Source organism: Vulpes vulpes, chromosome 1 (assembly GCF_048418805.1).
Source record: "Vulpes vulpes isolate BD-2025 chromosome 1, VulVul3, whole genome shotgun sequence".
In the NCBI taxonomy this organism is placed as follows: domain Eukaryota; kingdom Metazoa; phylum Chordata; class Mammalia; order Carnivora; family Canidae; genus Vulpes; species Vulpes vulpes.
The window spans coordinates 115623999-115637778 of NC_132780.1; the positions used below are offsets into that span (position 1 = coordinate 115623999).

Below are 13780 nucleotides of genomic sequence, written 5' to 3' on the forward strand. Positions count from 1 at the left end.
CAAGAAGGTACTTTGCTGCATAGTCTATATTTTTATACTGTTCTATTAAACCTAATTATAATACAGCTCTACTTGAATACTAACATGGCAATAGCATTCATATTTTAATGCCTAACATTAAATTTATTATAGAAATGATGTATCTAGATTCAATTATCCCCAGAAAGTATAGATAGTATCATATATTGAATATATTTTAACCCCACCTCCTCAGTCCCTTAACAGCAAAACCAACTATGTTCTTACAAATTTGCTTTGAAATTACTGTTTCCTGTTAATCTAATCTCCTCTACTGTATTCTTATATGACTCTTACCTCTCTCTTTTCTTTCCCTTTCCCCTGTAGTTACTGGTCTTGAGAATGGGGGAATTCTCTTCCTTGAGATGATGGGGCAGGTATTGTCTGGGGGCACTAATCGGGTTTGATTCCTCTCCTTTGCCCACCCCAAAGCACCTGCTGTTACATTGTCTGGGGGCACTAATCGGGTTTGATTCCTCTCCTATGCCCACCCCAAAGCACCTGCTGTTACATTATTTTTGTCCTCTGCTCCCCTTTCCCTGTGCTTAAGTGATTGACTTGATGTTAACTGTGAATTCTTATATGATGTTCTTCATAAATTTATTGTTCATTACTATAAAAGAAGATGACTTTAGAATATATTATATTATTATTTACCAATATTTTATGGACTGTATTGGAAATGCGATGCAAACATAAATACATTTTTCAAAGAGCTGTATTTCAAAGCATCTATTAAAGGGATCCCTGGGTGGCGCAGCGGCTTGGCGCCTGCCTTTGACTCAGGGCGCGATCCTGGAGACCCAGGATCGAATCCCACGTCAGGCTCCTGGTGCATGGAGCCTGCTTCTCCCTCTGCCTGTGTCTCTGCCTCTCTCTCTCTCTGTGACTATCATAAATAAATAAAAATTAAAAAAAAAATAAAAGTATTTAAAAAAAAAGAAACAAAGCATCTATTAAAGATCTCACTTTAAAATCTAAGCCAATAATCTGTTTTTAAACTGGATTGTTTGCCTTTTAGGGGTTAGGGAAAGAGGAACCTCAAAGTGAGAAACAGATCAAAAAGAGTCCTTTACTAACTTCAGAAAAGAGGTTAAGAAGAATGCCATCAAAATCACTGGACTTGAATAAAAATGAATATCTTTCTTTGGACAAAAGCAGTACTTCAGATTCTGTTGACGAAGGTAAACAATTTCTTATAAATTTTAATAAAATGTGTCTTTTAATGCTTATCTTTGTATTGGGTGAGTACAGATTGAGAATTTAGTTGTATTAGATACATTCTCACTCTATAAAGAACCAAAAGAAAGGTGGAAGTTAATAGAAAATAGGGGAAAGAAGCTGCTAGGTCTAACCCAGCTCCACTTTTCAGAAGCCTAGAATTTGAAGATCTCTATCACATTTACCTTTTAAAGTTCCAAGCCTTAAGTCAGTGAAGATTGAGCGATGGAAAAGCAAATCTGAATACAAATCTGCATATTGTTATAAATACTATAATTATACTTTGAACTACCAAAAAAGAAAGAAAGAAAGAAGTGAAAGAAAGATAAAAAAGGAAGGAAGGGAGAGAGAGAGCTACAAAAGTAGAGAATATAATAAACCAAGTTGCTTAAATGAAACTTTATAAAAAATCATGTTCTCCATACTTTCTCTAAGTTAGTACCTGGGGCTTATCAGACATATTAAGTGGGCATTTTGAAGAATCTTTTTTTTTAATTCTAAGATTGTTGACATCTGAAGTCTGTGAAGTGGGGAGACATTGGGAAAGATACAGTGGAGTGACTATTTTCCAATTTCAGGAAAGGGAGCAGTGCTAGTGGATTTTGCTCTATCTGCTTTCTGTTCAGCAATGCTCAGGATATTAGTAATGGGGGACATTATAGTTGTTTGGATCTGTGGGATATGATTGTATTCGCTAGTCTAGTTACTGTTCAGATTAGGCCTGGTGTGGGAACCCCTGAAGTCTTTTACTATAGTGAAAACCAAATCTATAAAAACCAAAACTAAATCCGAGTCAAATTTAAAATCAAATCCAAATCTAAAAGCAAACTGAGACCAAATCTATGAAAACCAAATCTAAATCAGCTTTGGTTTGGGAATACTATAGCAAGTATCTTTAATGAAAACTAAATCCATACTCTTGAAAACATATATAAAAATTCAGTAGTTCCTAAAAATCACAGAATGCATTAAGAGACAGTCCTTGAGTTCTTTTGAAAAGATAGTTGAGAGTAAGTTTTTAAAAGGATTGCGCTCCATGAATGACTACACTCTCTTAGTGTCCTAGCCATTCATGCTTTGGATGAATTAGTAGGATGAATTAGTAAGTAGCAGGATGAATTAGTAATCTCCTGCCTGTCTAAACCTCTGACTTTAGGAAGATCTACTCTGTCACCCAGTGGCCAGATAGGTAAGTGACGCCAAAACAGGGATTTCTTTTCCTCCTCTTTCTTCCCTGCTTTTTTACAAGAATAGTCCTTAAAAATAAGTTGCCTTATTGATCCTATAAAATTAACATTAACGATAAGCTTCATAAAGGATGATATTAAATCTCATATAAGCTGTGTTCATATCTATAAATAAAGAATGACAGTAGTGTAGTTGTTGTATTGCATGTGAGCCCTGATCGCATTTCCTCCCTTGCTAGTGTCCTTTTAAAGACTGATTTTATGGCAGTAAGACCTTACATGTACTATCCAGCCTTCTTTTGTAGATGTTTTCTTTAAGATACAGGGAATGACCTTTTTCTTATTCGATTATCATTACATAACAAATCTTTTGCTTTCCCTAAGCAGATTTCAAAATCTCAGGCTTATCATACATATTAAGTGAGTATTATAATGAATCTATTTTTTTATTTTCTGGAAGTTGTGAGGTTATGAAGACACTTGAAGTCAATGAACTGGGGAAAATAAGAAAGGTCAAAAGAAAGGAATTTGTGTGCGGATTTAGAGGGAGTTAGGTAGATGGCAGATTATTTTAAACCCAACATCATTTTATTTAAAATGATAGTATTTTGATCCACCATTGTGAGCATTCTGAGTGAGAAAATGAAAGGATTTCCTTTTTTCCTCTTTTCTGCCATCTATAGATTGTAATCTTCAGGAGGGGGACACTAGACCATTTTGAAGTAGAGACTCCCTCTAGACTCATGTATCCCTGAGAGGAATCAGGAAAGCAGAGCATCATGAAATATCTTACGGAGGGACCTGAAACAACTAGTTCAGTCTCTTTGATGTGGAGTTTAACTGAAGCCCATACAGGGAAAGTTAGCTTAGAATCTGCTTTGACTGGCTTCTTTTTTTGATGTTCTTATTCTATAGTAGGCATTTTAAAACCCACCAAGATTGAAGGGTGCCCTTTTAGGGATATTTCTGTACTTCCAGAAATGGGTTCTGGGCCACCAGCTCCTGAGCAAAATGCTAAGCATTATGTTTTAATCTGTTAAACCATATGCAAACTTAAAAATTTGATATATGATACTTCACAGAATAAGCTGTAGAACCTTGTTTATCTAGAGTGTTGCTGCTGATAAGCTTTCCTCAGCTTAATAACTACATACCTGGTTTGGGGGAGTTCAGAGCATATGAGAAGGTGTTGGGGTTTTCTGGCAGATGAACATGAGTTGACACAATGTATCCACATCTACAAGCATAAAGTAATTATGGCTATGTTTTTGGCCACAGATATATTTCTATTGCTGTTAGGATTTACTTCTTTCATCTGCCCTGCTCTATCATATCATGGATAGTCTGTGAAACATCTGCCCCGGGGGTACAGCCTTGAGTGGAAGCTGATGAACTGGCTTGATGGCATGAGACACCCGGGCTGTGTCATGACAGAGTTAAGTTTGATTTTATATAGCTAAGATTAGAATTTGGTGTGACAGGATTCCCTAGCCAAAGTCACTTGTGTTGAGAATGGAAGTAAAGTCAGGTAAAGATTAGGCTGGGGGAGGAGCACATAAGAATAGCAAAATTGGAATCCATGACCTGTAGCTGACAGAACAAGATGAATTGGAAAGTCAGGCAAAGAAAAACAGAAATCAAGTATCAGGTGATGCTTATTAATTACTAAAGGTGAGAACAAGAAGACCTCTATCGAAAGCTGAGAAAGAGCCATGAAATAGTCTAGTATGTCAGGGAAGCAGCCATTAGACTAAACCAGGTAACCCCGACATAGTTACCTGAGTCACGTGTTTGAACAACACTCTCAAATTGAACTTGATCTTTTAGATGCAAAGAAAGCCCTCCATCTGAGTCAAGAAGATGGCAAGTCACCAGTTTTTAGTAGATAGAAGATAAAACAAATGGTGTGTCCTTACTTACTCAAAACCCAAATCATCTGCTGTTCTTGTACACCTACCTAGTACATTTTTCGTGAACCCTCAAAACACTGTCAAACATATGGTTTATTCCTTTATGCCCATGTTCTTCTCATATTTATTTATCTGTCTCATTTTCCCCATCATTTCCACTGACCACTTTCAAACTGATATGTTTGAATATTTTCAATTTAAGAAATATTTCTTCAAAAAAAAAAAAAGAAATATTTCTTCTTTACTGGAAATAGTAACCTGCTACCAGGTTGAGTGATGTTCTTTTCCCCACTTGAAATACCACTTGCTAGTTTCATATGTTACAGCAGTATTATTGGTGACGTTACTTGGACAGGAGGCTTGAAAGTACTTGACTATCATAATTAATGATCCCACGTGGAAATAGTTTATTTCATGTCCTTACTTCTTTGAGTTAGTTTACATACAAAAGGTATTATTAATTTCCAATAGTAGTACCATGAATTCTATTTTATCAGTCATAATGCAAAACAATTTATCTAACAGTGGAGTTGAAATGAAAAATGAAAATGTATTGAAATGTTTATATGAGTGTAAGTTCTTTTCTTCATAAATGTGAACAAGAAACTTACTTTTGAAAAATTATAGTTTGAGAACTCCTTAGTGAAATGACTGCTTCTGGGGCTGAGATGGGGAATAAACAAAATGAGGCTGGAGTTTTTTGTAGGGCCATAAATAAAGAAATGCTTTTTTTTTTTTTTTTTAAAAAAAAAAGGAATATCAGAAGGGCATAGGAGTCAACCTGAAAGAGCTCCTAATGGCCAAACTAAAAAAATTTGATCAACAAAACAAATAATGATAGAACTGGTATAAACTAAAGTGAAAATAACTATTCATGAGTTCATACTGATATGAATGATCAAATAAATATGTAAATGAGGGAGAAAGCACAAGTCTTCCTTACAAAGTTTCAAATAATATACAAAGATACTTCCCTTTACAGGAGGTGGAACTTAATTCTCCTTCTCTTGAGTATGGACTGAACTTAGTGACTCATTTCTAACAAACAGAACATGGTAACTTTACAGTGGAAGAACATGCCAGATGCCACCTCAAGTGATCGTGGTTACCATTGGTAACCACATAGTTGGTAACCACATAGTATTGTTGCAGGGGAAAGGTAAATCAACGTTCTCCTAAATTCCCTGCACCTTTAGCAAAATAGATAGACAGAAATCATTTAATGAGGGAGCAAAAGCAATCGTTGGGATAAAGGCAGAGCTGCCTTTACCTGACCAGGCTGCTGCCTGACCAGGCAGAGCTGCCTTTACCTGACCAGGCTGCTGACCATAAATCACGTTGATACCCTGGATCCCCAGTCCCCTGAGTTTGACGAGAAGGGCACCTTACATTTGTGGGCATTCTTCCCCAAATCCACAACACCAGTCTAATCATGAAAAAACAGATAACCCTAAGTTGAGGGACATTCTACAAAATACCTGACCAGTGTTCTTCAAATGTGTAAGGCCATTAAAAAACAAGGAAAGAATGAGAGACTGTCACAATTGGAGGAGACTAGGGAGATAAAAGAACTAAATACATCGTGGTATTTTGGATTTGATCCTTGTACAGAAAAAGGATATTACTGGGAAAGGGCAGGAATAATACCCAGCTTCATTAATTGTAAATCAAAAAATTATTCCCAAATAAAAAGCTAAAATATACGGCTGTAAAATCAAAGTCCTTTAAATAATAATTGATCCTAAGACACTTTTTTAAGCATCTTAAGTAGTTATTCATTCTTTCAAAAATAGTTATTTAACACTTCTGTGCCAAATACGTAATGTGTACAAGAGTTTAAAATTGACATGGTCCCTACTCACATGGAACTTAGACTCATACTGGGGAGAGAGGCAATAAATAAGTCAATAAGCCAATAAACATATAATTACAACTCAGGTTAAGTTCTGTGAGGGAAATGAGCAGGATCAATAGAATTACCTCTACTTGTTTTCTTTCTTTGTGAATATATGAATTATTTTTACAATGAATGTATATTCTGTATCAGAAAAGTCTATTTCTCAAGCCTAATTGGGAAGTTATCTCACAAGACCTTAGCACATTACCTAGTTTCAGTGATTTATTTCTATACCAAAGAGCCATTATTTGAAATTGCCATGACTGGCTTTTGCCTGCACATAGTATTGTTGCAGGGGGAAAGGTAAATCAATATTCTCCTGAGTTCTCTGCACCTGTAGCAAAATAGACAGAAATCATTTAATGAGGGAGAAAAAGCAATCGTTGGGATAAAGGCAGAGCTAGAAGAATTTACCTGACTTTACCTGACCAGGCTGCTTCCCAATGGTTTAATATTGACAGATGCTCTACGCATCTTAGTGCATGATATCTGTAATAGGGGGAGCTTTTGTCACAGTTTTTATTCTGTATCAATGGAACATAATCCTTGAGACAATAAATAATCCCAGTCCTGAAATCATTAAAATTTCATATTGGATTGCTTTGCTCTATTTCTTTTACCAGACTCTTATTCCTAGCTATCTTATTTCTTCTCAACTTTTTTTCTTCTCTCTTCTTTTCTTTCCTTTTGATTCTTCTAAGTTAAACTCCTAGCAGTATAAAATAGAGGTTAAGTTGGTGCACCCTGGAGCTGCAGTGAATCCAAGTTCCATTTCAGTCACTCACCAGCTATGGAGCTTTGGAAGTTCTCTCTTTCCCTCATTTTCCTCATCTATATGATGAGATGATGATAATACCATCCATATTTCAGGATTGCTGTGAGGATAAGAGGAATGAATACCTGTAAGGTGCTTAGTACAGTTCCTGGTTTATATTAAGTACCAAATAAGCATGGGCTATTATATATAATGTTTCCAGGGAACGTGAAGAGAGATGAGCAGATATTGTTTCTTCATTTTCTGCCAGCCAGTAGCTTTCAACACTATCATTATCAGGTTCCCAGAGAAATGTAATATTCCTTGACTTGAAGATTATTTTTCAGAAAGGTTTCTTAGTTCTTTTAATGGGTGGTATTGAGAATAGGTTGTAAATATGATGATGCTTGGGGTAGTCAGCTTTAAATCAGGCTGGAAACATTATTCAGGCTACCAAGTGAGTGAATGAGTTAGAGCCATTCGTGACTTAATATTTACTGAATGTATGAGCATTCAGAAATAGGACCTGCTAATTCCTGTGGTAGATACACCCCTGTGTGTCCCACTGTTAACCTTGTCACTTTTGAAATATTCTTTTGAGTGATATATTATGGGACTTTGATATCATTCAGGTTAGATAGTTTTATATCTTTTGGGTTTGATGACTGAAATATTGATCATATATAGTTTAATTAGATATATATTATGTATATTTGTATACAGTGCTTATGTATATAATGCCAATTTGGAGTTTAATAAAGTGTGTGGAATGTGCTGATCATTGTAATCACATTTAAAAAACCATTTTGTGCAAAAACAAAACAAAATCTTGAAATTACCATTCTTTAGTTTCTCCCCTTTCAGTCCTGTGGTTTTTTTGTTTGTTTCCCCAGAAAATGTTCCTGAGAAAGATCTTCATGGAAGACTTTATATCAACCGTGTTTTTCGTATCAGTGCTGAGAGAATGTTTGAATTGCTCTTCACCAGTTCACGCTTTATGCAGAGATTTGCCAATTCTAGAAATATAATCGGTTGGTTTTGTGTTTACCTAATGATAAATAAGGGAGAATTTTATTATCCTTTAAGAGTTGACCCTATTTATGCTGCCAGGGGAAAAAACTAGGGTTTGATTTTATTTTGATGATATATAAGCTGGTATTTAAGCATTTCAATTAAATTTACATGCAAATATTGACTCATTGTTCAGTTAGTCAGATCCTACCTACAATTAAGTCAAACTCTTTGAAACTAAAACTCCATTTATTTATTAATGTAGCAGTTTGGTTGGGTGGGACCCATTTAAAAGAATTTAATTGTGGAACAATTGGATTCTAGTGCGGTATAAATTGGTACAGTCACTTTGGAAATGGTTTGGCAGTAAGCAGAACATAAAAAATTCTCTCTGACTCAACAATTCTACTAGTAGGTATATATCCTTCAGAAATGGAAACGTGTACTCTGAATGATATGTACTACAGTGTTCATGGCAGCATGTTTACAATGGTCTCAAAACAAAACAGCCCAAATATCTACCAGTTACTAGAATGGATAAACAAATGGTGTATCTTCACACAAAAGAATACTGTATAGCAACGCAAAAGCAGTTGATGCTACTTATAACAATATCAGTAAGTCTCACAGATTTAATGTTAAGCACAAGAAGCCAGACACAAAAGAGTACATACTGTGATTTCTTGATACAAAGTTCTGAACAGGCAAAACTAATTTATGGACACAGAATCAGCATAGTGTTTACTGTACTATGTTGTACATAGTTGGATGGAGAGTTGGATGGGTAAAGAGTGGGAGGAAGCTTCTGGGATGTTGGTAAAGTCTATTTTGATCTGGGTAGTGGTACACATATGTGCTTTTTTGTGTGTGTGCAAACTCCTGGAGCTATACACCTCAGATTGCTGTGTCTGTGGTATATCTCAATGAAAATAGCAAAACAGAAAAAAGATTCCAGTTAGGAAATTAGTTATACTCATAAAAAGGATTTCATTGGTTGTGTGTTAAAAGTTCTGTTTTGGTAAACATCTCAAATGAGCTTATAGTTAGTTTGAAACTTAGTTTATCCTAAATATTCCAAAATATTTTATAAATTTTGGGAGCACATGGTTTAGCTTGCTATATAAAATTATAAAACAGAAGCAGCAGAGATTCATATAAGTTGAGTCATTTGATATAGTCAAAGAGGAAGTTATCCTACAATCAATTTATAGTTGAGTCACTTTACTAGTGATTAAATATTATTGTTTTTTGTGAAACTTTTATGTAAACATAACTACATATTCATAGGTTGTATCATTGATATATACAAATTTTTTTCTTATTCAGAGATATAGCAAAGTGATTTCTCATAGATAGCTGTTGAGTCCTGTGATTATGTTAAGAACTTTATGTTTAAAAAATCTTTTTTTTTCTGTTCTAGTTGTAAGAATGTGGAATATCTAAGGGATATAAATTTTCCTCTTCACTCAGTAGCTTGTGTTTAACTGTATCTCTTCTGAATCTATTTTGTATTTTCTTGCTATTCATGTCTGTCTGGAAAACTTGATATTTTAGAAGAGTTGGATATGTTAATTTTCTTAATTTTCTAAAATGATGCCTATTAATATTGCACTGCCATTTTTATGACTGACAAGGCCCAAGAAGAACTAGCATGTTATTCATGCTGGTTCAAAATGAAGTTTGTTCTTTTTTTCTTTATTTCTTCTTTTTTTTAAAAAAATATTTATTAGAGAGAGAGGAGAGCAGGGGGAGGGGCAAAGGGAGGAGGGGAGAGAGAGAATCTCAAGCAAACTCTGAGTGCCGAGCCTAATGTGGTGCTTGATCCCACAACCCTGAGATCATGACCTGAGCCAAAATCAAGAGTAGGACACTTAACTGACTGAGTTAGTTTGTTCTTTGACTCAGAACTGTGTTAGGTGTCTGATATCATATCTAGCTTCAATGTGGATGACTATATTTGCTATCTGATGTTCTAAATGGCTTTTGGAAGCAAAGGCTTCTGGCTAATTACAAGTGTAAACAATAATAGGAATGTTGCTATTTAGACTAGAATTAGTCAGGTTTGCTCCCAAAGAGATAATCTGTTTATGATTGATTGCACATCATTCTGCTATCTGCTGAACTTGCTATCTGGTCATCAAAGTTCAATTTCTTGAGAATGGGTTTCAAAAGTTTTTTATTTTTATTTAAAAATTTTTTTAATTTTAATTTTTAAAAAAGTTCTTTATTTAGCACAATGAGAGAGAGAGAGAGAGAGAGAGAGAGAGAGACAGAGAGAGAGAGAGAGAAAGAGAGAGAATAAGCAGAGGGAGCAGCAGAGAGAGAGACTCCCTGCCAAGCAGGGAGCCAAATACGGGACTTGATCCCAGGACCCTGGGATCATGACCTGAGCCAAAGGCAGAAACTTAACCAACTGAGTCACCCAGGTGGCCCACAGAGGCTTGTTTTCAATAACATTAAGAAATATTTCTTTTTTTTAACTGAAAGATTCGTGTATAGTCAATTGTTTGTGGGTTTAATCTAATTTCAGCACTAAGATGGTACTATTGGATTTTTTTTTAATTAGGAGCTTTTAAATAGGTGTTCATTTAAATCTTTGTTTACAGCTCTGTGACACTACTTTTGTAATTCAAAACTCAGTTTTAAGTCTTTCTGTTCAACTTTTTAATTTTGAAAATTGTAAACCTTCACAAAAGTTGCATGAATAGTATAATAAAACCTGCATAGCCATTCCCAAGATACACCAATTTTTTTTTGTGTGTGTGTGGCAAAATGTACATAACATAAAATATACCACTTGAACCACTTTTAAGTGTTCAGGTCAGTGGCATTAAGTACATCCACATTATGCAACCATCATCACCGTCCATCTCCAGAACTGTTGCATCTTCCCAAACTGCAACTCTACCTGTTAAACCATAAGTCTCCATTCCCCCCCTTCTCCAACTGCTGATGACTACTATTCTCCTTTCTGTCTCTAGGAACTTGGCTACTTTTGGTACCTCATGTAAGGAGAATCACCCAACATGTCCCTTTGTGTCTGGTTTATTTCACTTAGCATGTCTTTCAGGGTTTATCTGTCTTGTAGCATGTGTCAGACTTTCATTCCTTTTTAAGTTGAATACTATTCCATTGTATATATAAAGCACATGTTGCTTATCCATTCATACATTAATGGAATTTTGAGTTGTTTCTACTTTTTAGTTATTGTGAATAATGCTGCTGTGAACACTGATGTATTTGAGTCCCTGCTTTCAATTCCTATGGGTATATACCTAGAAGTGGAATAACTGGATCATAGGTAATTCTATGGTTAGCTTTTTGAGGAATGGCCATACTGTTTTCCATAGTGGCCACATCATTTTACATCCTGCCCCCCATCCAGCAATGCATAAAGTTTCCAATTTCTCCACATCGTTGCCAGCACTTGTTATTTTCAGTAATAGTAACAGCCATTCTGATGGGTGTGAAGACTCACCAATTTAAAAACTTTATTACATCAGAGGATTCATAAAGTATTGTGCAATTCCTGCTTTTTATTACTTTAACTCAATATAAAAATGGTGCATGTGTCCTTTGTATATTGTTGCCATTTTTCTTATAATTTCATCCCTCATTTTTCCTATCATGATGAGCTTTACTTAGATATTGGGGGTCTTGGCTTTTCCAAAATATTGTTAATTATATGATGTTTTGGTACATGATGTTCAGTAGGCTTGTTGGTGACATTGGTGACAATATAACTGGAAGACATACTTTTATCCTCAATAGTTGCTTTGTTGAATAGTATGAAGGTTTTTTTTTTTTTTAAGGTTTTGTTTATTTATTCATGAAAGATACAGAGAGAGAGAGAGAAAGGCAAGTTTCATGCAGGAAGCCCAATGTGGGACTCGATCCCAGAACCCCGGGATCATGCTCTGAGCTAAAGGCAGATGCTCAACCACTGAGCCACCCAAGCATCCCATATGAAATTTTAAAAGCAGAATTTGATGATATCTTAAAATTATGTTACTAATATTATATTATTACTAATATTTTATATTACTAATAACAATGGATTATTTGTATATTTTTCTGAAACAGACTGACATAGGACCAAAATAATTTTTTGAAAAGTAATTTCAGAATAAATTTTGTATCTTCTTTCATGTACAACTAACTAAATTATTTTTTAGAGCAAATTATATATGGTAGGGATGCCTGGCTGGCTCAGAAAAGCATGCAACTCTTGATCTTGGGGTCATGAGTTCAAGCCCCATGTTGGGTGTAGCGATCATAAATAATATATTAAAAAATTATGTATGGTAGATTCCATGATTCTGCCTTTTTAGTTTAGTTTAAAGATTTTTTCCAGATACTCAAAAGGCAGCTTTGGAGTCCCTCAAAAAATCTCGAGGCCTACCTGTATGAAAGAAGTTGAGTAAAATTGGCTGTATCAAAGGCTTGCTTCATTTTTTAAATGATGGGTAATGGGTTAAAGACTTCTATATTTTAGATGTTGACAAACAGTAGTCAAGCATACTAATTGCTTAAATTCATGAGTGCTAACAGAATTTGGTGATTTAGTCAGATCTTTGAAAAGAGTTCACTATGCTGTTACCTATATATTCCTAGTCTTTGGCTTCTTAAATGATCTTCACTGTATGCTGCTATGTTCTAAAAATGTATTTCTGCTCAATGTATATTTTTACTCACTGTGTTATTTTTTTTTAAGATTTTATTTCTTTGAGAGAGAGAGAGAGAGCGCGAGAGCATAAGGTGGGGGAGGGGTAGAGGTGAAGGGCAGAGGAAAAGGGCTAAGGAGAACCAAACTTCCTGCTGAGCAGAGAGCCTGAAGCTGGACAATCTCTGAGGTCATGACCTGAGACCTCCAGATGCCCCTCATTGTGTTATTATTAAGCAAATAAGAGAGATTTTTTAAAAAGATTTTATTTATTTATTCATGAGAAACACGGAGAGAGAGAGAGAGGCAGAGAAATAGGCAGAGGGAGAAGTAGGCTCTATGCAGGGAGCCTGATGTGGGACTTGATTCCAGGATCCTGAGATCATGACCTGAGCTGAAGGCAGACACTCAACCACTGAGCCACCCAGGTGCCCCAATAAGAGAGAATTTTAATCAAGATGTTGCCATAAATACAAAGAGATTTTCTTACAGCTTTCTTAATATAGAAATATTACATAGTTATTTATATTCCACAGCCCCCTCCTTGATTAAAGATTTTGACAAATAAGCCATTAACATTACATATTTTCTCATTACATAATTTCTTATTAACATGATTTTTCCACAAGTTGGGATCAAGGTCTTATTTTTGCATAATGGCAAATGTCTTTCAAGGTTTTGTCCTCAATGATGGGAATGTTAAAGTGTTGTTCTGTTTGTGTTTGGTAAGGCAGGTGCCATTACTTCTTTTCATAGGTACAGGGGACTTCAAAATGAAGACTACAGATGAAACACCTCTTAATTTTCTCTTCTAAAGAAAAGGAAAAAAAGCGTATTAATAGACAATAATTTAGAAGTAAATGGATCAAAGTTGGGGAATATGTCACATACAAGAATAGTGCCTCACATTTAATTTTATTTTCCTTTAATGTTGAAATGATAATATAGTCATAACGAAGTTAGGACTGGCCAAAAATAAAAATTTAAATAATTAAAAACTACTTTCCATTAATCATCAGGGAAATGAAAATTAAAAGCACAGTGAGATATTACCTCACACTTGTCAGAATGGCTAGAATGAAAAACACAAGAAATAACAAGTGTTGGCAAAGATGTGGA

General features: G+C 35.1%; 1 protein-coding gene across 4 annotated transcripts in view; it reads left to right on the plus strand.

Moving 5' to 3' along the window:
• The window catches only part of GRAMD1C (GRAM domain containing 1C), an 86962-nt gene that overhangs the window by 57295 nt on the left and 15887 nt on the right, over positions 1 to 13780 (plus strand). For all 4 annotated transcript variants that reach the window (XM_072723537.1, XM_072723553.1, XM_072723548.1 and 1 more), the window contains 2 exons: positions 1040 to 1202; positions 7881 to 8018. In XM_072723537.1, the coding sequence (XP_072579638.1) occupies positions 1040 to 1202; positions 7881 to 8018 (301 nt within the window). The remainder of the gene's footprint in view (positions 1 to 1039; positions 1203 to 7880; positions 8019 to 13780) is intronic.